General features: G+C 38.9%; 1 protein-coding gene across 1 annotated transcript in view; it reads left to right on the forward strand.

Annotated features, from left to right (window-relative positions):
- TPRG1 (tumor protein p63 regulated 1) overlaps window positions 1-25,506 on the forward strand; it is a 150,306-nt gene that overhangs the window by 114,330 nt on the left and 10,470 nt on the right. Inside the window, exon 5 of the mRNA XM_003256642.4 lies at window positions 21,625-21,778. Within this exon, the coding sequence (XP_003256690.1) occupies window positions 21,625-21,778 (154 nt within the window). The remainder of the gene's footprint in view (window positions 1-21,624; window positions 21,779-25,506) is intronic.

Here is a 25,506-nt window from a genome sequence, read left to right on the forward strand (position 1 = left end):
AAGCAAATTAACCTTTGTAAGGGCAGCTAGCTGCAAGGAAGAAAGAAATTACTCAGCTGTTACTGCATCTATCCCAAGCCACTGATTTGTGCCTAATAATGTGAGTTTTGAAAATAATCAGCCTAAGATGGTTTTGCAAGATTCCAGCTTGTTATGAGGTAACTGAGTTTATGGGTGCCTGTATCTGTATATGGGGAGCCTTTCCTCCCCGAAAGCGTTTATGGAAAATTTTATCATATGTCACTCACCGATGTACTGTGTATTAGAGGGTAAGTCTAAGAGAGTAAAAACCTGGGCTGAAAAAAGCTGATTGGACCTTTAGCTTGTCTGGTTGCTGAGTGATGGGAAACACACCGCACCTGCACTTCTTCCCCATGGCTGTCTCCACCTGTATACCCCACAGGCATCTTAGACTCATCATCTTTCCCCTATATCTTGCTTCCTCAAAAACCTGCTTCTCTTCTGTAGGTCTGTATTTATGAGGATGGCCTCATTATCTCCCAATTATGCAGGCTTAAAAAATCAGTCATTTTTGACTTCTTTCTCCCTCCAACCCCAAATCTAATCAGGTTGTCAAATTCAATCAAGTCAACCTTTGCCACATTTCTCAGACCTAACTCTTTCTGTTCCTACTATCATGATCTTATTTTGCGTTTTTTTTTTTTCTCTCTTACTTCAATGATTTTGATGTTTTCCTGACTGTGGTTCTATGTAGTGGTTAAGAGCTGAGATTCTGGAGACCTCCTGCCCCTGCTTAAGTTCAGGTTGAATCACTTGTCAACTACATAGTCTTTGAAATGTCATTTAAATTATCTTTCTTTTGGCTTCTTCACCTGTAAAATGGGGATGATGATAGTTTTTACTTCAGAAAATCGTGAGAATTAATTGAGACTACTTCTTTAACGTGCCTAATACAGCAGCACTAGATAAATATTAAGTACTATGAGAGTATTGTATCACCCTACTTTCAGTCTTACCAGTCTTTCAATCTATTCAACTTAAATCCATCAGATTACCTTATTAAAATACCATGCTGATCAACCTATATCTTTGCTCAGATTTTTGCCCATGATGCCCTATTATCTACTTATGCTTTATAAATGGGATTACAGAAAATCTCAGGTAACAGAGTTGTGATAGCTACTACAAGAAGCCACAGGATAAACATGCCATATCTACCTGAAGCCTAAATTTAATCAATTAAATGGTGTACATTTTCAGATATTGCTTTTATGTTAAAATCAAGCAATGTAAATGAAATGCAATAGGAAACATAATTATATAGTTTTAATGATAAAGCAATTGCAAATAAATTTTGCGTTTATGGTAAGTGGTCATGGTTCTATGGCAGTAGGAGTGTTCTACTGGCAAAATATGAGAAGCAATAATGTGCAGCTTCATAGCCTGACTTATAAGACCTTTGCATTATGGTCCTAATCTACTTTCCTATTCTATCTATTTCTAGATTTCACTTATATAAATCATGACCTTGCCAAATCAGACACGTTGATTTTTCCCATATATGTCCCATCCTTCTCTGCCAGTTAATTAACTTACATGGTTCCCTCCTTTTACCTGTTCTAAACCACTTAACACCTCCTCCCAACACTCACACACTCATGTCTACATTCATCCATGTCTTAAAGCTCACATTTCAGTGATGAATCGATAGAGTGTGGTAAAGTAAAGAGAAATATGGAAGATGACTTGATGATATGTTTCATTGAGCACATTAACATAGAAAGCTTTGTCTTAACCCCTGTTAGGAATAAATAGAACAAACAGATACATTTTCCATCAATGAAATCGGCAATTAAGTGGCAGCTTTTATTAAGGGGCTACTGATTTTCTTTGAAAGGAATAACATTTTATGAAGGAAAAAGTCTCTGAATGTTTCCAGGGCAGAGAAGTTTGGCCTTGTTTTACTGTGGACTATTGCAGGTGTAGAAGAAGACGTTTAGGAGGAGGCCATTTTGAAAAAGCTTTGCAGATGTCTTTTGAATGATGCAGGCTGAGACCCTCTCAAAATAGTGAGTACAGGTGCTGATGCTGATGTTGGGGAGTTATTTGAAAAGTTAACAGGATGGGAAAGTTTTCTAAGATTGTGTGACTCAATCCTGAGACAGTTGTAGTTTAGTTGAAAAATCTCTAGGTAGACCCATTTCTTTTTGTTGTTGTTGTTGAGACGGAGTCTCGCTCTGTCGCCCAGGCTGGAATGCAGTGGCGCAATCTCCGCACACTGCAAGCTCCGCCTTCCAGGTTCAAGCCATTCTCCTGCCTCAGCCTCCCGAGTAGCTGGGACTACAGGGGCCCACCACCACACCCAGCTAATTTTTTGTATTTTTAGTAGAGACGGGGTTTCACCATGTTAGCCAGGATGGTCTCGATCTCCTGACCTCGTGATCCGCTCGCCTCAGCCTCCCAAAATGCTGGGATTACAGGCGTGAGCCACCGCACCCGGCCGGTAGACCCATTTCTAAACCTAGGTCTGGCTTCAACAAATTATGGGACCTTAAGGAAATTGTCTTTCTGAATCATAGTTTCACCCATCCAACCAAACAGAAATAATAATGGGGATATGAGGACCAAATGAGGTGATCTGTTTGTATGTAAAAATACTTTGTATATTTTAATGGAGTTTCTTTTATCTCTGAAATGGAGATAATAATATAGCTCTTCATAGGGTGATTCTGAGGATTAAATGAGAAAGCCATGCAGTGCCTTTACAAGGTGTTTGAAACCATAGTGCCAAAGGGAATAAGTATTAGCCATCATTATTATCATCGTTACTATTTATGTGTCACATCAATAAATGGATATGATATTATTATGTTAGCATTTTGGTTTTAGTTTTGACACTAATTTATGATTTAGGGGACTAAAGAGGTAGTATTGTTATGCTTTTAACCCCATGACAATTCTTAATCTGAGAAGCCAAGTCCTTGTTTTAGTGATCTTGCCAATTATGTTTTATTTGCATAGTGCTTTGTTTATTGCAAAGAGCTTTGACAAATATTTATCTATTAGCTCCTGAAAACAACCCTGATCATTAAGCAGGGCAACACTGACACACCAGTTAGGAGATGAACAAACTGAAGCTGGGAGCATTGTGTTTTGGCCAGAGTCACATAGAAAGTTGATGATGGTTACAGTGGGCTCCACTGGCTGCTGCTGCAGAGACATCCCAGAGCTCTGGGTAGGGTTCTACTTATCAATGGCTGACATTTCAGGTGAGCTCCAGGAGGACAGGTACTAAAACACAAATGTCTTCTAATTCTCCAGATGCCAAGCAGCATTCAAGCACATAGTAGGATTTGATAACTACTTTTTGAATTCACTTTTTAAACAATTTGAAAACATCTTCTGTGTTATTTCTTGATGATTCTAAATATAGCAATAAGATGTAATCTGTTTGAAAACTTTTTTGCAGCATCAGTGTAGGAACTCTATAAAAGGCAGTTAAAACTTCTGCAGTTGCAGAATTTACACAGAATAGTAACAGTGATTATCTCTGGGTGGTGGGATTAAATGTAATTTTCTGAAGTTTTTGCTCTTTTTTTTTTTTTGCTTATCTGTACTTTCTACCTGTTTTTTCCCTCCCATCAAATGTTATGTAAAAATAGTAATTACATTAGGTTATCAACAGTACCACCCTTTGGAGCTAGTGAATGTATTTTCCACATACTATTTTGGTGACCTTGAACAACTGCTTCGCCTCTCTGTTTTCAGTTTCCCTGTCTATGAAATGGAATAATAATAACACACAGCTAATAGGGCTGTGGGGAGATTAACAGAAATAATAGAAGGATCCTGGCATGTGAGAGGTGCTCAATTAATATATGGCTACCACCACTCTTACCTCTTCTTCTCTACCCTTCAAACTTACAGTAATTTGGGGCTAGAAAACAATTTCAGGGGTGGCTTTAACTTCTTTATGGAGTAAGCCATACACACTTGCAGAAAACAACTGAGCAAAAGCTTTAAGGTGACAGGTTATCATAAATCTCAATTCTTTCCCACACATCCCTTAGTGACTGGCTCTTACAAGATTGTGTTATTAAAAACTACCTGGCAACGAGCAGAGATGGCTGGCCAGATTATCCTACAAGGAAGGCCAGGAAGCATTGTTTAAAAAGGTGTCCTTGGAGGTGAGGGGATGGATGAGAGGGGCCTCTGCAGGGTGGATTGGGCTGCTTTCTGAGACAGGCCAAAATTCAGGCATTCTGGGGTCCCACGTGTGCTTGTTTTGGCCCTTGTTCGGATCACTCTGCTTAATAGGAACCGGCAACCTCCGTTTCAGAGCTTGGGCTCAGTTTAGACAGCTCTCTAATTGGTTTATGTCATTCATTAGGCATTTCTTTTCTTTAAAGTTGGCAACTTGATGCCAGATTGTGGGGAGAGATTCCGTACCACCCATGTGTGTTTTGTTGTTCCCCAGGTTATAGATGAGATGATGTGGAGGCTCCTCTGGCAGTGTCCTTAGCTTGGCTCCCAATGTCAACATTGTTAGAGTCCTGCTCTGTTTGGACTGGAGGCTCTCCCCTCCCACTTCCACTGTCACACACCAGGAACTATGCTGGTGCAATGTGCCTGCAGGGCTAGCCACTTTCTTCTTTCCTCCTGCACCAAAAACTGAGGGCTTCCTGATCTGGGACCTGGATAACTAAAGGCTCTCTCACCCCTGAAGAGGGATTGCCAGGGGGAAGATTGGGAAAGGTGTGGCAGGAAAGGGAGCAAAAAAGTGCCAAGGATAGGCTTCCTACCCCACAGATTCCTCAAGCTCAACAGGCTCAGGGATAGACTCATTTCCCCTCCCACCAAACTTGCACTGACTGTTCTGGTTAAGGGCACCAGTGTCTTCTCACTCATCAAGGATGAAAACCTCAGGACCACACAATAGAAAGATACATGGTGCAATTTTTCAAAGATATTCACACCTAAAGATTATGATTCTATTATCTTTGACTCACAAGTCTATCTCCTCCTTTTTATTCTCTTTGTCACTTCCCTGTTTCAGGTCCTCACAGTTCCTCCACACAGAGGCTCCTAACTGTTCTCCCTTACTTTTACTCTCCAAAATCCATCTTGTCTGTCAAGTTCCGACCATTTAATCATCACAAGTCAAAGCCATGGCCCAGTTCGTATCTCTTCCCTTATTAAAAGCTTGCCTCAGTCTACAATTGTTTGCAAGATAAACCCCTGAGCCTAGTTTCCAGTATCTTCTACTACCTGTCTGCAATCTATCTGTCCAACCTTTTGGCCTGTTTCCCTATGAACACTAAATTTGAGCCACACTGGAACATTCAACACGTACCTTTTCTTCTGTATATTCTATATGAAGGGCTAGGAAAAAAGCATAGTTGGATATATAAAAAGTGTGAATGTCTCATTAGTTTACTTTTCTCATCAGATGGTTATGCCCAAAGGAAACTGCCCGGTGATTTTGAAAATCGAAGTTTCAATTTCTGGAGAATGATAAAAGGGAAGAGATTAAGAATCAAGTACTTAGATACCATGTTACCTCTGCAGTGATATGGAAGATCCTATGGGGAAGTGGGGGAGGAAAAGCCAGCTTTTACTTGGAGCCAATTCCAAATTATATAATAACCAGATTTATGGCATAATATTGCCATATAAATCATATATAATGGTATAATTTGTGCTTGGGGCCCACTTTGCTTCTTGAGCGAAAGAAAATGAGCAAAGGTCGAACTGGAATGATCAATTAACTTTACTGAAACACTCATTAGTCTACAAGATTTCTGTGGGAGGCTTACCTGTAAAAAAATGCTACCAGCTCCCCAGCTCCACTGTGTCCCCTTTAGAAAGGTGGTAAGTGGGGTGTGTATCGCACGGGGAAATACACAGGTCTTGATTCAAATAGACCAAAGACAATACTTCAGCAATTTGAAATAGGTTCTTTGAACATTAATTTCCTCACAAATATAGCAAACACTATCTATAAGAGTTCTATAATATTCGAAGACAATGAATATGAAGTGTGTAGACCATGTTCCCTTTTCTGTATCACCTTTAATTTCACAACCCTTACAGTTACACACACACACACACACAGCGAGGAAGCAGGAAGAAACTGGTTCAAATTTTTTTTTTATTACACTTTAAGTTTTAGGGTACATGTGCACAATGTGCAGGTTTGTTACATATGTATACATGTGCCATGTTGGTGTGCTGCACCCATTAACTCCTCATTTACATAAGCTTTAGGACAATACTAATTATTTACCTCACCTAGGGTGAGAAGTAGAAAAACACCAACACCTTCCCACATTCACGCCTTTGTTTTATGTGCTTCTATGTGGAATAATCTTTCCCCAATCTTTGAATGACCATTTCTTATTATACTTTTTCATGCCCTGGTTAAATCGCCACTTCTTTCAAAATTGACTCATCCTCAAATCAGATGTAGAATCTGCCCTCTGTAATGAGAGCGTCTCCCCTCAGTTTTCTCCTATCTTTCTTAGAACCCATATCTTTCCTAGTAGACTGTGAGCAACCTGAATGCAGAGGCATTTCCTTGTTCGTCTTTGATCAACAATGCCAAGGCTGCGTTTTGAACACAGTTCAGCTCAGTACACATTTGTGGAATGAATAATATTGTTGCTAAGTTAGAGTTCAGTACTTTACATCTTTTAAACTACACCATCTCTGTGGCTTTAAATTAGATTCATTTTGTTTAGTATTCATTAGTTAACATAAACTCTATTGGGTACTACTCAGATTGCAAAAAAATAAAAAAAATAAAAAAGGCCTTGGGTCTCTTTGACCCTTAAATTATTATGAAGGAGTCGCTTTAATATTCAGAGACTCATTTCTTCGCTGCTCACTGTAGAAATGTGCGGGGATGTGGTAGTTGAAAGCTTCATTTGTATCCCAAGCATCTTTAGGGGATTGTATGTACGTGCACATTTTAATTTAAATGATTGGAAGTTCCCAAGGGTGCGTGATATTTTACTAGACATAATGCAGGATTAATTAAAGACCGTGCTCAAACTTTGTCTTTCTGGCTCTTACAGTATTTTGAATAATGCTTACAATGCAAATAGAATTAATTAGCTACATAGTGAAATGTTTTGCCACGTCCTAATTATGTTGTGGGGAAAGATGATTTACTTAGTTTCATTTTAAAATGATGCTTCAAAAAAAAACCAAAAACATTTAGACTATTTCTTAAGCTTTGACCAGGATAGGAGTTCGTGTTTTTGTTTCTTGATTTGTTTACCTGTTTGGGGCTTTATCTCCCTTAATTCAAGAACTATTTCTAAAACGGAGGTACACTTCATGATGAGTTGGTAAGTCAATTCTGGTCTTACCAGGATAGAACAAACTCAATTTATTTTGCTTTTGCCTTGAGCATTTAGCCTAAATAAGTCATCAGGAGAGTTTGTTCTCTGCCTTACAGTTTCTGATCAAAATCTTCTTTGTGAAAGATCAGGTGCCAAAGATGGAATTTAACTGCGAGCTGTATTTTCCATGCCTAATTTCTTCAAAAGTTAATTTGAAAAACGAACTCTTCACAATGTAGTTTAGCAGAAGCAGGTAAGAAAAAGCTTAGAAATTAGAAATTATATTTGATGGTGAATTTCAGGTGAGTCAGCAATGTGGTAAATCACCAACACAGCTAATGTTGCTGTTGGCTGCATTGCAGATATACAGACAATTACAATTATATAAAGATATATACAATTATACACAGACATATACAATTATATATAGATCTGTGTATCTGTATATGGATGAACAGAAGGATGGGGTTTCATGGCATATTCCATAGTGATTGGATCACTGTTGTAGTATTGTTTCCCTTTTATGGCCACATACTTTAATAAGGATATTGGAAAACTAGAAATAAGGACATTGGAAAACTAGAACACGTTCAGAGGAAGGTGAAGCAATTGGCTGGTGAAGCAATTTTGACCTTGTCAAAAGAGGAGTGGTTGAAGAACTAGGTGTCTGTTGTAGTTGCTGTTGCTTTTTAAAATAAATAAATAGAGAGTGACAGGGAGATTATATGATAAAAATGTTGTATCACTGTAAACATTTGGATAATCTTCAAACAAACCTTATACTAGTCTGTTTCCTTAATAAAAATATTTTTTGAAGTTAAGTTTTATAACTCCACTAAATGATAGAAACAGTGTCTGAATTGCAGCCTTTGGGTGCCTTTCATCACAATTCACTGATAAACCCTCTTCTTTTTTTCTGAGGCAGGCTTTCACTCCCATAACCCAGGCAGAAGTGCAGTGGTGTCATCTCAGCTCACTGCAACCTCTGCCTCTTGGGTTCAAGTGATTCTCCCACCTCAGCCTCACAAGTAGCTGGGACTACAGGCGTGTGCCACCATGCCCAGCTAATTTTTGTATTTTTAGTAGAGACAGGGTTTCACTATGTCAGCCAGGCTGGTCTCGAACTCCTGACCTCAAGTGATCTGCCTGCCTCAGCATCCCAAAGTGCTGGGATTACAGGCATGAGCCACCATGCTTGGCCACTGATAAACCCTCTTCTGCTTAGATTCCTGTCTTGCAATCAGGTAAAAATGACCATGCCTTTCACTTCTTATTCAATACCCATGCCCTAGGTGCATAGTTTAGATGACCCTTCTTTTGATCCCTTTCTAGCTGTGCCCATCCCCACAGCCTGAGGAGCTGTCAGGGTCAAGGATATTTGCCAGTCCAAATCCCATACTGCTCCTCCCACTCCCTCTGACTACTTGTTCTTAGGTGGGGTTAGGACCACCTGGGAGCTCATCAGATGTACAGAGTCCAGAATTTCAGGCCCACTCCAGACCAGCTGGATCAGATTCTGGATGTTAAGAAAACCCCAGGTGATTCAGATGCTCATTAGAGTTTCTCAAGCATTGCTCTAAACCATGCTTTGAGTGTCTGAAAACCTAAAACGTTTTACCTGATGGTCCTACATCTGCTTGCAGGGCTTGTGCGAGTTTTTCAAATGGGGCTGTCCTTCAAAGAGCATATCGTGCTGCCAGTGGACATAGACATAGGGCTGAGGGGTGACCAAGAACTGACCATTTGGGAAGAGGACTCGTGTATGGAACTTGGGAACACGGGCTGGTTGTTCTCACTCATGTATGCAAAGCCTTCCACACTAAGGGACAGAACACTAGGACTGGGAGAAGTGGAGGGAGGATCCCAGTCTCCGTCTGAACTATTGCTCTGGGCCTGGGTGGAAATGCAAAGCTCTGTGGTAGAAGTAAATCTTAAATAAAAACAAAATCATAAAACCCCAAACTCATATGTATGCAAAGCAATATTATTGCAACACGAAGATAAATCAAAAACTTCAAGTAAAACTTAACTCACCCCAAAGCAAATATACACTGTGGAATGTAGGTGAATCAGCTCTATTTCAGGAAACATTGGAATTTCTTGACTTTGTACATAGCTTAGTATTTTACACCATTTTCCTTCTTTGCCCGCCTAAATTTCTGATTTGACAGGTTGTGATGGGAGCCAAAAAGGCTAGCAGGAATGTAAAATAACTCAGAAAATTATTTTCTTGTGATTTACTTTGCAGGGTTCTGTTAAAGAAGTGCTTTAAACCAGTGATGAGACAGACCCTTTAGGTAACAGTCTTGCACTAGCTCGGCTAAGTATGTCTCCTGTCTCTATTTTTCAGAGGAGGAAATGTACTGAGTGTTAAAGTGACTTCTCCAAGGTCACCTAGTAATGCTGGTGCTGAGATCTGAACTCAGATCTGCATCCTCTGACCTCTAAGACTTCTTTTATTACATCAAAGTACTTCATCAGTAGCATGGGATTTTTGTTGTCTGAGTTTCACCCGTGGTCGGTAGAATAGACTCACTTTGGCAGGGAAGGGGCCACAGAATACCCAACCCTTGCTCAACAGTTTGAATGATTCATGAGGGCCATAAGCTAGAGAGTGTGTGTGTGGAAAACCTAGAGGGTATGTGTGTGGAAGTTTGCTTTGTCACATAACTTATTGTATGAAATATCATAAACTTCTTCAGGAAATATCATGAGCTGAAAGAGAAAACAAATGAGTGTATCACGTATCTTCTCTTGAAATTTGTTCCATTTCAAATTCCTCCAAAAGTGGGGAAAGCAGAGCTTTCTGTACCCACCACCTTCTTGGGCAGACCCGTGGTTTCCTCAAGGGCCATGAGAGCTGGGCCAGAAGTTTGTGTTAACTGGTCTAACTGCCCATTTATGTATTCCAGACCATCTACTCCCAACCTCTCTTGAGAGGAAATGGAAACAGGAGATTTAGAAAAATGTTTTTTTTTTTTCTGAGAATTTTTTTTTTTTTTTTTACTTAGTTACTCTGTGCATGTTGAAACTTGTTTTTTTAGGGTGCTCAAAAGTACTTCCTTTTAAGAGGGGAGACAAAAATCTACACAAACCTGAGGCCAGTGATTTGCCAAATATACCAATTTATAATGAAGGGAGTTGCCTCAAAATGTTTCCTTTATTGTGTAGCATTTTTCTTGGTAGCTTTGTAAGAGAAGCTCTTTCCTCTGTCTACCTGGCAACCTCTTGGCACAGAAAGCCTTCAATATAGATGTGACATGCCAGCATCTGCAGCAAAACACTTTCAAAGCAAGCCATATACTATATGAATGCAAACGTACAACCCTTTCTATCCTGGGCATTTCTCAAAATATCTGTTACATACCCCTCGAAACTGATGAAGGATTTCTCTCATCTCCCTCAAACAAACAGGAAACACTTTAAAATCTCATTTTTAAACAGTACAACTCAGAAATATAGACTAATGAAAAACAAAAGCAGCTGGAGCCAGATCACTCTGCTCTGAGGAATGGGCATTTTTGTTTTATTTTGAGTTGTGTATTTTGTTTTTTTACAGTACAGATCAGGGGTCTACTCATGTCCAACCTATTTGACCATAAACTGCAAAATGGATATCATGGGGGCCATGAACATGATTTAGACATCAACCCTATTCTTGATCAGCTCATAGTTCATTTGATGATGTAACATTAGTATATAGAATAATTTCATATTGATGAAGTTATCACAAATGTTTTAAGACAGGCTCAGCAAGTTGAATGGTTTGGTTGGAGCTGTAAGGGGTTGTGGTTTTGGATATTGGAAACGTATGCTAGAATTCTACTCAAAAGGCCTTGCGTATCTGACTGAGAAAGTGTTTCTGAATTTGGTAGGCAACTAGAAGCCACTTTAGTTTTCTGAGCTGGTTGGAGTGGCACTAGGGAGCAAGGTAGAGAGTAGATTAGTTTAGGTGAAGAGAGACCACACATAAAAAAGTGAACTCTATAATGATTATCTTCGCGTATGCTTACTGCGAAAACAAACAATCGGTTGGTATAAATGCTTCTTTACTTCATTGTCCTGTACGGCCATAGGATACCATGGGATTATCAGGGGATGTGGAATCAAGAGACCTAAAATCTAGTGCCTGATCTAGCACCTACTACTTAATGTCTTTAGACCTCACTTTCCTCATCTGTAAAATAGAGGTTATAAAACTATCTTGTGTGCTCACGGTAAGAACTAGACATAATGTATGTAGACGTCTTAGTGCATTGCCTGGAACATTTAGGCCTCGCTTTTAAGACAGATGATACATCTTAAAGATGCAGGTTATCATTTCTGTGTAAAAATAATACATGCTCATTATGGAAAGTAAGAATTTTTAAAAGAAGAAAAAGAGTTGTGTCAATAGTGTTAAAGTTCTATTGTGTCTTTTTCAATCCTGTTATATGCTTCCCACTCAGGTTTAGTGCCAGGGTAATGAACTGGAAAGAAAGCAGGCTTAATGTTATCCTTCTTAAGATTTTACTCTTCCTCTTGCCAGATTTGCTTTGCTGTTTGTAGGAAGAAGAACCAGAGCTGGACCAGATAAGCTCCAGATCCCTACATCTGGCTTTTCACTTCCATCACTGAAGACATATTCCTGGTCCAGACCTAGAATCTGAGCACTGCTGGGAGTGGGCAACTTCTGCCAGCAATGCCAATAAATGTCCCCTTTGTTAACCAGCCCTCAGCTATCCTCAACATTCCTACTTTACCAGTAGAGCTCATGGCTCTTGACCGGAAATCCAGGTCAGAGTTCTATCTTTGGGTCAGAAATATCTGGTTGTAAATCCTGGCTTTCACAAGCTCTGTGCCTTTAGAATTTTCATAATTCCTTTCTAATTTTCAGGTATCAACAATTTATGAAGAACAATGAGATAATGGATGATAAAATGTTTGCATGCTGGGTGTGGTGGCTCATGCCTGTAATCCCAGCACTTGGGGAGGCTGAGGCGAGTGGATCACGAGGTCAGGAGATTGACACTATCCTGGCTAACACAATGAAACCCTGTCTCTACTAAAAATACAAAAAAAGTAGCCGGACGTGATATCACATGTCTGTAGTCCCAGCTACTCAAGAGGCTGAGGCAGGAGAATCACTTGAACCTGGGAGGGAGAGGTTGCAGTGAGCCAAGATCATGCCACTGCACTCCAGCCTGGGGGACAGAGTGAGACTCCATCTCAAAAAAAAAAAAAAAAAAAAAAAAAAAAAAGTCTGTGTGCTGTAAGACACTTTCCAGCTAGCAAATATTGAATGCCTCATAGGCACTGTTAGAGGCTTCACATTTTAAATTATATTTAACACTTTATAGTATGTTTTTGAGAAAAATACAACTAATTCCACTTAACAGAAAATTAAGGTACAGCAAGATTGGTAAACCTGCTACTCAGTGAAGTGGCAACCATCATTGAATCTGTTGAAGATAAAGGTTATATTTCATATAATGTTTTCTTCCTTTTTTTTTCTTCAGCTATTATCACCATTACCATCCAATCTTTGATTTTATCCCCTTTTGTGTTTGCCTCTAGTCTTCTTAATGACACCCAGCAGGAGGCTGACAGATAGCAATGCCTAGCCCCACTCTTGGCCTGGAGACCAAGGAGGGCATCCAGCTTAGCCACGGGTTCCATTCACCTCTGAACACACGATGCCTCTTCGTTCTCTAGTTTTGCATCTGGCAGTTAGAGACAAATTTTTTCAGTTAATTGAACCACACCCTAACTTACTCCTCAGTGACTCCTCACTAGCTTCCATGTTAGGATCAGACTGCTCCGGACCATGCACTTTGCTGTTTAATCACAGCACCCTCCCCTGCAACCTCTACCAATTTCTGTAGATTTCTTCTGGACTTTATGACTCCACCCTGCTTGCTCACATGTAGCTCAACTGGACATAAATACAATCACCACAAACATAAAAATTGTGGCACATAGCACATATAAAATTTTTCTTACGTGCATCTTTGTTCTTATGATTTCCTGTCTTCAGTGTACTTAATGCTATTTTATTGTCAAAAGCCTTATATCCATCAAACCCCAGCTAAAAGCCCCCTAGTTTATAAAATCATTAGGCTGCTCTGAGTTTCTGGAAGGCTTGTTTTATATCTTTCGAGGTCCTTGCATGCACTAGGTACAAAGTTGAAGATCAGTAAAGATGTATTGAATGAATGAAGCCTTTTTTGTTACCTTTAACTATGAGAGATTGTTCCTTCTTCTGAACCTTCATCACAATTGTATCCAGAGAAATTTCCCTGGACTTTATGGAGGATTTCTATCAGGGATTTACTTAAAATGTTCCCACTTAAAGTAACTGTTCAATATTGAGGGAGTTATACCCTAAAAGGTTTGAAGGATGGATCAGGGTATGAGGCTCCGTGTACAGAATATGACAATGCCAGTGTCTGCCAAAGTATGACTCTAGCAATGACAACATTTCATGTCATCCTCATCAGTGGAAAGAAAGTTATCACTTTTAATCCTAGGATGACATTTGTTTCTTTCTGACAGACATGGAGTCCAAATAGGCCATTTAGATGCTCACAACTTAATGTAGCATCTGGTTTCTTCTCCTTTATTCAAGTTATTTATTGTCAACTTCATTGGATTAGCTTTCCGTTTAAATGGCATCTGAGAAAACACAGCTTTTTCTAATAACTTATTGCATTTTCCTTAGAATAAATGGCCTGAGAAAGAGAATATTTTTATCATTCGCCCATGACCCCAATAATAGCATGTTCCTAGTTTCCCTGTCAATAGAAGTTTCGAAAAAACAAATTAGAAAAAGAGCAGCTAAAGTCAGGAATGTTGATAGCAGCAAGAAATGGCAGCCTGACGGTGATGGAGGAGACAGCTGACATAAGAACCAATAAACTTAGCAGTCAAGAATCTTTTAGAGCTTTAGGCAAATAGTCTGACTCTTCATATACAACAGCTGGCTCTCATAAAGGGAAGCAGTATAGGAAAGTATTATAAGGGTTTTGAGTATTAATTTGGGTAACATTTAGATTTCAGTCTATATTTGGTGAATATGAGGAGTCAAGGACACAGGACATAAATGATGAATAATAAATCCCTTCTAGGTCTTAAAATCTGGGTGTTTTTTTGATAACATTTATTAAGTAATTAAAAATAGCTATTTTTAGTATAATCTGTTTAAGAAAATAAGTATGTAAGTTTGACTTTCATCCAAATTAATTCACTGAGGAAAAATACTTCTCTGTGTTATTTAAGTGAAACCCAAAGGTTGGTAATCCTCTGCTCTGATGGGTCAAACATGTTAGTTTTGTGTAGAGTTGGAGTGTCCTCTAGACACTATCTAATCCAGTGCCTTCTTTATTTTATAAGGAGGGAATTGGCACATCCAGAAAAGTGCCCAGTCTAAACCACAAAGAAAGTGACTATAAATGCAAAGATTTGAACCACATTTTTTTTGACTACCAGTCCAGGGAGCTTACTACCATAACATGTAACATCCTAAAAATGGAATAATATGACATTCAAATTGACAGGCATCCTAACTTGGTCTGTAAACTCATTCATTCACCTGCATTAAACAAAAATTCATTAAGTGGTTTCTATGTACCTGGCACTGTAAGCAGCCATGTTTATTTTAGCATAAATATTTACTGCACAAACACACATATATTCCAGCATTGTGAGTCATGAAATCTTAGGTTGGACCTTTGGTTTGGAAACTTTGTCTTCCTCTCTTCAGCCATGAGCATGACCACCTCTAGGACAAGCACATTTAAAGTTTCCCAAGCAGATAAACATCTCTTTTAAGGACTTTCAGCTTGGGAGATTCCGTGACCATTTTTGGTAACCCATTTTATAATTATTCACTCTCACTTGATCTAAATTCTGCTCTTGATTTAACCTCAAGTCTTTTCTTCTGCAGGTTAAGATCACATTTTTTCACCTTTTAGGAGAGGAACGTTCAGGTCTTAGTATCCTTCTGAGAATTTCTCATATTCATTAAGTTATCCCTTGGGTTAGCTCTTGTTTTTTTTGTCTAACCAGCATAACACAAATTATTCTGGTCTTTAAGCATAGATCTTAATTTATTGGGGGTAGAAAAGGATCTTATAAATGATCTAGTTTTAACTACCTGATATTACAGATGGATCCCCGGAGCCCGGAGAAGTAAAAGGTTCAAATTACCCAGCCGAATAGTGGCAGATCCATCTTTTGAACCCAGGCCTTCTAATTCTCACTCAAGGTTTTTACAGTGGTGCCACAATGCCTCTGAATCTTTTCTTTATGAACATTGCCGATCTGCTTTATTTACTACTTACCTCTGCCTCAAGTAACATAACCCATACAATTTCTTGGTTACCCTTGCCAGTAAGTGGTTAATCTCACTGAGCTAAGGGCCCTGGAAACTTCTGGGAGGGAGCCAGGTGAGCAAAGAGAGCAGATAAAGGCAGCACCTGCCGATGGGTTTGGAACAGCCTGGGGACATGGAGAGAATGTAAACACATTCTGCAAATCTTATTGTCTGACTCTGTGCCAGCGTCTTTTGGGTTCTTGTCATGGAAAATATTTCCTCTGAGGTCATTCAATGAGCAAAGGAGCATTGAATACCCTCCAGGGTGCCAACTCTGTCCCTGCTTTTGTCCAGATTAAATAAGCAAGAGACTAACATTTCATGGGCCTAGAAGGCTGCCTTTCAACAATACATGCTCTAAGGTAGGGGGAAAGGAGACATTAAGAAAATAGATCATGTTGTTCTGAATTGCTCTCTCCCCCTCGCCTGCCCGCCTCCTCCCGCTCACAGCCTCCCTCTGTTTGCTCACCCATACTTAACGAGCACACGCCCTGCGTTTAGAGCAAGAGTTAATGTCTGTGCTTCCTCATAAATCTCAGTTTGGTGCCTCGAGCTATGTTTTTAATTCTGTGGTGGAGCTTTGAGATTTGAGATGAGTAGAAAGGAGGGGCAGCTGATGGAGGTAATAATGAAAGCTGTCATCTCTCCTTCTAGGGAGCTAGGTGTCCTCATTCAGTTTTGCTAACAGGTAGGTTAGTGCCTTAACAGAAACTCTTTGGAGGCCAGGGTAGAAGGAGAGTGAGAAGTCCAGGGAGAGGAAGCCAGCTATGTTGCCCTATGCAAGAGGACATGTGGCTTCTCTCTGAAGAAAGAAGAATGCACGGAATGAGTATATTAACTCAGACTGAGGACTGACTGGCATATTTTCTAGCTCAGCTAAAAATGACTTAGAGGAGTCCTTCCTGTCAAAAATAATTTATTCTCTTACAAAGTTGGTTATCAAAGAATGTTTTTCCTTCTTCCAACCTGCAGCCACTTTTTGTGTTGTTAAGCCAGATTTGTTTTTCATGACTGTGTGCTTTGCCGCTAGTACGAGCAGTTTCTACTGTATAAAACTCACCCCTTCAGCATGTCTTTGCTTTTTTTGTGTGTAGAAAGCAAAACTTCTATTGGTCTGCTATGATGATTTAAAGCAGTAATTGCTCTGGTTTTCTACCCTGCCAACAATGGTGTTTGAGTAGAATTCTGAATCTGAGTCACTGAGTGAAACATGTAATTAACATGACTAAAGTAAGAACTGTGATCTTTGAAAACTCTAGTCTCAGTTACATATCTATAAAACCAAAGAATTGGAAACTGACCTCTCCAAAAGGCCTTCCAACTCAGATAGTTTAGAATCCTAAATATCCATGACTATTACAAACCTTCTTCCACCAAGTCCTTATGGGACCCCTCCCCTGCCTCTGCCTCTTTCTGGGAGGCTTTGGAACTTACTAGAAGTAAAGAGTACATTGTCCTTCTTACTTCCACTACTGTGGGAATGGAGGCCAGATCCAGCTGCTTTCCTTGAGGATAGAAAGTGGGGATAATTGTAATAAGTGATCCTCTATTTCTGAAATGAGACTTGCAAGTTTCTATTTGTGCTTTTTGAGGTCTGGGAACAAATTGATAGTAAAATCGGCTCATAGATTGTCAGGTCATGGGCTTACAGACTTCAGGCACTGAGTCTTATTCATCTCTCTATAGCCTGCATAGAGAATGTGCTAAGAAAATGGTGGAATTGAAAATAGAGAACTTTGGAATGTTTTAGAAGATCAGCTCTGAGGTGATTTAAAAGATTATTTTTAACCCATCAGAAAGTATAATTAAGAAGTTAGGCTTATTCAGACTGAAGAAAAGAGAATTGAAGAGCTTGTTTAAGCTATCTGAATCGAAGTTTTTCCGATGGATTTGGATTCAAGTAGAAATCTTACACACGAAAACATTTATGGAAAGCAGAAGCTGACACATAAGAAGCATCCTTGGACCCAGACACAGGTGGAAGAAGAGGTATCAATAGGTGAAGACAAGCATAAAACATCCCAATACTTCCTCTGTGCTAGGGATTTGCTTCTCTGGTTTTGTTTATGTCCAGTGATTCTGGTGTTTTTCCTCTCCCTGCCCCTTTTTAAAAATTATATTTCACTAGTGGTTCTTGACTTGATGATCTGATTAAATCTGGTCATATTCTTTAACTTATTTCCTGTAGCTACATCTATGTCTTCAAAAGTAGCTCAAAATTACTATATGAGTTAAATAAAATAAAAAATATAAGATCTCTAACAGTACAGAGTAGGTAGTATGGTATATAGTAGACATTCAATATATGCTAGTGGGACAGTGCCTTATAGAAACAAAACTTTTTATCATCCATTATCCTCTTGTTTTTTACAAAAGTATTGTGACCTAAAGATCAGAAAGGTGGTGTGAAATGCCCAAAGACACAGAGCTAGTGAAAGTCATGATTTATACCGAGTATAATTTCAGAAAGAAAACTTCCAAATATTTATTTGCTTGATAATTTGGTGTTGGCAACCTTTACTTAGGACTTTAATTAACCCATCATAGCAGCTCAGTGAGAAAGGCCCGGTCTTCTTCTTCTTCTTTTTTTTTTTTGAGACAGAGTCTTGCTCTGTTGCCCAAGCTGAAGTGCAGTGGCACGATCTTGGCTCACTGCAACTGCTGCCTCCTGGGTTCAAGCGATTCTCCTGCCTTGGCCTCCCAAGTAGCTAGGATTACAGGTTCCCACCACCACACCCGGCTAATTTTTGTATTTTTAGTAGAGACGGGAGTTTCACCAAGTTGGCCAGGCTGGTCTCGGCCTCCTGACCTCAGATGATCCACCCACCTCAGCCTCCCAAAGTGCTGGGATTACAGGCATGAGTCACCGCCCCTGGCCAAAGACCCAGTCTTCTTACCCTGACAACTTAACTTTTTTGTAATTGTTTCCTTCACATCCAGTGCTTCCTTATTTTCCTATAGTCTCAAAATTGCTCATATTGAGTATATTTAAGAATGCATAGTTTGTTTTGAGACAGAGATTTTCTTCTGATAACTGACTGGGATCCCTAGGCAGGCTTTTTTCACCCATGAGTGATGACAGCCACCTCAGAGCAATTCTTTTAACTTTGTGTCTATTGGAAATAAGGCTATCTTATGCAATAGCAGGGCTTTAGTTTTGAATATATTTTGTAGCCTTAGCCCAGAATGGTGAAACGACCCCTGAATGAGGTCTCAGGAAACCAGGACTCTTGCTAGTTCATCCCTGTCTTATAGTGATGCTTTGGGAACATTCTGGTACTTTCTGAGTCTCAGTTTTCTCCATCTACAGAAAAGAAGCACTGGGCTATAGCTGCCAAGAGCCCTTCTAGCTCTGACATTCTACAGTTTATAAACCTTATCTGCATTTCCACCGAGAAATAGCTGATTTGTACTTTTACATGTCTGTAAAATGTTGTGGTAGGTCCTGAAAGTCTCTCGGAATGATAGGATAGTACTTGGTGTGACCTTTGCAGTAGAGGGCTTGTTCTGCTCAGTGGGGCTAATTAGATGCTTCTAAACTAGAGAATTCCTACCCCATGACTGCTTATGGATGTTGTATGTCCCCAACCAGATGATTGTTACTGGCATCATGACGATAGCTGCCTACACTACTCACACAGTGTGACTGAGGTCATGGAATGTCTCGATATGGAGACACTCTAAAGAACAGAAGAGGAAGTCATTTTTTTTCTAAATATGGGAAGACATATTCAGAAGATTCAGAAAGAGAAATGAATCAGATTCAGATTCAGAAAGAAATTCAGAAAGAGAAATAAGCTTGCCCGTAGTCACGCAATGTTAAGTGTCAAAACCAAGACGGTATCCCAGGACTCCCGGACATCCAGCTCACTGCACTTTTACTCCACTCTGTCACCTCCCAGGATTTCTTTCTTGTGAGTATAAGTTACTATTAAATAAAGTATTTCTGGTCATAAAGGCATCTGCAGTCTCCACGATTGTTCTAATGGTGTTTGACAAAAGAGAAGATGATCGTCTTTCAGAGCACTGTGATACTAACAGCTCTGCTGGATGGCCTGAGAAGCCCCACCCTTGGAGAGATAACTTAGCTTCAGATTAATCTTCCTAGTTTTCACCTCTGGAGCTCAGGAAAGAAGGTTGGCTGAACTTGTCTATTTGGAAGTGTACTATATCTCTGAGAAAGATCCTTGTTATACTCAAATTGACTAGTTATTTGGAAATAGGGTCCTTCTTGAATTTCATGCTCGAACTTCATTTGAGGTTTCCCTAAGGTAAAAGAATATAATGTGTACTTATTAAGCAAGCTCTCTTGGCGGATTTTCATCCCCTTTGGATAAAAGCAAAATTGCACCCAGCACATAAATTGACATATGAAGCAGTAAATAATTCCATTGTGCAAGTTGTTTTAATGGACTCAATCCAGAATGCTCCATTAACCAGCACTCATAGAATATTCATTGAGTTTAGAGTTTATTGTCAGGCCAGAAAAAAAAGTGCTGGGGGATAATAAGTGCCAGTATACCAGCTGAGAAGGAGAGGGAGAAAGAAAATTTTAGAGGTATATTTTCCTTCTATTTTTCTATTCTTCTCAATATTTTTCTTTCCTCTGTCTTTTTTTTTCCCTATCTATATTCTTTTTTTTTTTTTTTTTTTTTCATTTTTCTTCTTGGGCAAAGGATTAAGTACAAAAAAAAGTTGGGTGTCAGTTTTCAAATATAATCATCAAAAATCTGAGAACTGGCCAGCAGAATGTTTCAGGGACTTTTCTTACTTTCCTTTTGTGGGAAAAGTTGAGGTATTAACCAGTTGGGGAGTGGAGTGTTATATGCATTTGTGTGAAATTGTGCTTATACAATCTCCACATGGATAAACATTCAGAAACCATAACAGCATTCCCGAAGGAATCCTTCCTTAATACAGGAAGTGACAGTTTTGTGAAGGCACCACAATTAAGCTCTGGTTTTTCATTCCAGAAATCCCAGGATTTAATTTTTAGACAAAATGAGACATCCATGATGTTCCATAGGGCTGTTTAGAATTACAGGTAACTTAGTTTCCAAGCTTGTTGAATGCAAGGCACCTGAGTTTGGCTTAACCTCTGGGCATCTCTTTGCATTCAGAGATATCTAAAATCACAAATCATAAATACTGATGGACACATGCAAAAGAGGCCTCAGAAACATGGTTTTGTTATTCAACGTGGCCACACTCCTCTGCCATGAGTGTTCTCCCTGTTCTCTCAAGCTTACTTTCTCTTGCTCTGCACTTAGGTTTACTAAATGACCAGGCCTGGGCTATGCCAGAGTGGCTTCCTCCCACATCTTGTGGATTAAGACTGTGAACTTAACAGGAAGGGGCAGGCACAGTCTTTCTACAAGCTTTGACATGTTTGTTGCTGCAATTTCACTGAATGGAATGTGTGCAGGGAATAGAGGACAATGAGATTCAGAATCTGAAGTCGCACAGCATTTTGAATTGGTCAGCATCCCCCTCAAAAATCGTGTATGTTCCACCATTTGAGAAGTCCCATGTCTTTTCTCAGTCAGTTATTGCTTCTGTGGAAACTGCTATTGTCATGGCATCCCCTTTCTTTTTGAAACTGTCTCCCACCTGAACTGTTTGTTACTGTTCACCTCTTTGATACCTCTTCTCTTTCTCTTTCAATTCTTACCATCAGAATTTTGGTGTGACATCAATATCCATATTTCCAGCTCTGGCCACTGTTCTGAGTGTCAGACTCACATTTCCAAGTAGGTGTTTCCCATATAGAATTCCTCCAAACACCTTGAATTTCCTATTTTTAAAACCAAATTCACCTTTTTCTTCTCACCCCCTAAAAACCTTTGAACAGTTTAACTAGTTGGTAGTTAATATGAAGGCTGACTGATATATTACATTCTATATTTTGGTTTTGTGCTTTGGAAATGGAAATGACTAATCTAATGGAAAACCCCTTTCTTGTAGGAGACAAGGAGAAGGCCTTAGGATCTACTGGGGGAGTCCGGAGGAGCAGTCCCTTCTGTCCCGCTGGAACCCATGGTCCACTGAAGTTCCTTATGCTACTTTCACCGAGCACCCTATGAAATACACCAGTGAGAAATTCCTTGAAATTTGCAAGGTAGGAGGCATCTTGGGTATTACTCTTAGATTAGCTTTGTTGCTGGAGCTATGTGCTTCTAGGGACAAGTACTCCTAAACAAAACAAAATAAAATAAAATAAAACCAGCAATTTATATAGACAAAAACGGTAATAGGTTTATAGATTTTTTTTAGTAAAGAGTCAAGCTGTTTTTATATGTAAATATACATTGTATTTATATATAACATGCTGCTTTCCCCTTGCTAATTGCATGCATTGCCGACAGGGTGTATATACTTTCCGAAATATAATCACATTCTAATTATTTTATTCAGGGAAGTGTGGAATAGTATAAAGCATAGTTCGATGCGGCTCTATGGTCATGCTTGATTAAGTCACTTCTCTTTCTGAGCCTTGGTAGTCTCACCTCTAAAATGAAGATAATGAACACTCCCTTTCTTCCCAACCTCACTGGACCATTATAAGGTTAAATAGAATGATGTGTGTATAAATACTCCATGAAGCGTAAAGCTATTCACAATTTCTTTGTCTTTAAATTTCATCTCATCAAGCAGATTGTAGACTCATTTCTAAAGGGAACAGTTTTGTATTATTCTCTCACCTGCCCCAGGTATCTTAAGCAGTACGGGGACATTCTAGGTAGTCAAGAAGGAAAACAGTTAGAGCTGAAAATGTAGTGAAAGATCAAACTTTATATTTTCAATAAAACCAAATATACACACGAGTGTGCTTATAGACCTAGAATTTCTTACCTTCTCTGTCCTTTTTATGTTTACTTTTATATTCTGTCACTCATTTCAGAATATTACAATTCTTTATTGGCTGTGAATTCAAAACTTGGCAATCTGCATCTAAAGACTTTCTGTGGTTGATGGCATATATTACGTTTCTTGCATTAAACATACCTATTCATGCAAGTGTAAATATATATGTATGTGTGTGAAAATATTTTAAATTGATAGGTCCTGGGGATTTTAAAAAGAATTTGAGGCAACATATATTTGATTACAGGCTAGATGGAGTCTTCATTCCCCCATAATACATAGATGAAATGACCTTGAATCACATTATTCTCCCATGAAAAGTCAATGTTCCTCTCAATAATTATACAAATGTCCTCAGGGATTTATAGTGTCATGGTTTCCCTCAGGCCCCAAACTATTATTGACACTAAACTAGCTTGGTATGTGGATCATGTTGCCACTCTTCATGGGACACTCCTATTTCACAATTTCTCAACCCACGCGTCAACATCAGCCCCTAGCCTGACTCTTTACCACTGAAAGTCAACAAAACAACCAATAAGAAAAACCTAACACCTATTTGAAGGCAAGAATATGAGAATAGATTCACCGAGGGCTACAAGGGGACGGAGTGGGAGTTTGCATCATGCTCTTGCCCTGAACTTCAAATGCAATATCAGACTTCTCTGTTCCTAGAAGTTCTTATTAATAATAACACATTAATGCATTGTTCCATAATCTTCAAACTCTGTTTCAAAAATTATTATTAACAATGCAGAACACTTTATGTTTCTTTCTTTCTTTTTTTTTTTTGAGACAGAGTCTCACTCTATTGCCCATGCTGGAGTGCAGTGGTGCAATCTTGGCTCACAGCAAGCTCCACCTCCCGGGTTCACATCATTCTCCTGCCTCAGCCTCCCGAGTAGCTGGGACTACAGGCGCCCGAAAACATCTGTTAATCCAAGTTAAAGAGCTTAATAACCTATTTTCCCAAAGACATTTTCCTGCTTTAAAGGACATCTGGTTCCAACCATTAAAATAATATGTATTTTTGAATTAATAGTAATTATACTTTATTGTAAATCAAAATAAATACTAACTGCCTTAGTTGGTACATCCCTCATTTCCTGGGCCAAGTCTTCTCTTATTCCTCATACCTTGTGCATTAGATGGTTATTCCCTGAATGCCCTTTGCAGGAAGAAGTTCAGCGTGAGGAATTAAAGAACAAGTTTTATAAACTGCAGAGAAATAACACTGTCACATTCTAACATCTGATTGTGCTTTATCTTATTCTGTTATATATAAATACAATCAAATAATGCAAAAATAAAGACGAAAAGTAAAATATCAAGGAGGGTATGGAATATTATTTTCCAAATACCCACAAATGGAATTAGTAGACTAGAGCACTGGATTTTGCCCTAACCTTCCCAGTAGCAAAGGCTGAATAGAAAATTGATGTTCATGTAGCTCTTGCTGGATGGAAGTAAGAATAGCAGGTGGGAGGCACGTGCACACACACATGAACATGATAGATGGTTAGTTGATTGGTTGACTTTTAGCCAATCAGACTACTTCGTGGATCTGTTAAATGGATTTCCTTTAAGGCTTTTCTCCTTAAATTATTATTCCAAAGCTTTTTCTCTTTTTTATTCCTTTAGCAATAGTCTGGCACTTTCATTTGCCAAGCCATTTCTTATTCAAAGGCCACCCAAAGTCCCAGCTCTCTAGGAAAACAAATGATCTCCATCTGGAATGTGAGAGGATGAGTACTTTGATCCAGGTTTTTGTGTCTTATTTTCTCTTTTGTTTTTGGTTTTTATGTCACAATATTATTTATGTTTAGGACATTTTCCAAGATTGGCTTTGATTAAGACCCAGCTATATTAATGTAAAAGAATAAATAAGAAAGATAATTTGGGGGATCTAGAATTTTTTTATGTTAACATTTTGGCAAAAACATGAGACTTTAAAAGGGTTTAATAAACTGGTTTTTCCATCTCTCTGATGAATGAAATAGGAAAAAAGTAGAATATGGGGAAAATGCATAACTAAATCAAATACCTGAAACAATTTAATTCAGTTTAAGAAAACTATTGTCTCACGGGGAGGGAATAACGTAGAGCTGAGTTATACAGTCAAAACTTTCATATTATTTACAATCTAATGGAACAAATTATTATTTTAAAATACATGAAAATATTCAAACTTATTCTTACCCAGAGTCATGTCTTCTACTGTATCTAGAATCTCTTTATTCAAGAGATTTTCTAACACCAACAAAATGCAGGTATTATGATTGTTGCTGAGGATACCAACAGAAATGAGACAAGGTTCTTGCCTTTGTGGAAGGCAGTGCTTAACAGACGAGGCAGATAAAAATGCAAATATTTTTAAGAGTTCTAATTAACTGAAACTGAAGTTTGGATCAAGCAAAAAGGAGTACAGGTACATAAGAGTATACAGAAGGTCCTTAGATAAAGAGTAATTTGGTTTAACTGGAGTTTAATGTTACATAGTCCCCACTATCATTATAATGGCTTAGATAATAGATATAAGAGCCTAAGCTAAGTTAGAAGCAGTAGGAAGGGAGAGAAGATGAGGAGATTTTGCGTTATTCAGGAGAGAGAATTAATGAAAGCAAGTAACTGACAGGATATTGAAGATGATGAAGAAGTCAAAGATGACAAGGTTTCAGGATTGGGTAGATGGTGATTTCATTAATTTGATTGAAGAAAACTGGAGAAAGTAGGTTTGGGGACTCAGCTTACGACATGTTGAGTTTGAAACGTGTTTCGTTTCTATAGAACCTGGGGTAGGGCTGGTTGTCAGGCAATTAGACATTTAGATCTGAAGCTCAGTAGAGAAAGCTGAACTGTTGATATAGGTTTGAGATTACACAACTTGGGCCAAAGCTGAGTAGTCATGGGGCTGGTGGGTCAGGAAGGTACCCAAAGAAACAGCATTAATGGATACAATTACGTTCAAATTCAAGTTTACAC

The sequence above is a fragment of the Nomascus leucogenys genome, chromosome 11 (assembly GCF_006542625.1).
Source record: "Nomascus leucogenys isolate Asia chromosome 11, Asia_NLE_v1, whole genome shotgun sequence".
In the NCBI taxonomy this organism is placed as follows: Eukaryota; Metazoa; Chordata; class Mammalia; order Primates; family Hylobatidae; genus Nomascus; species Nomascus leucogenys.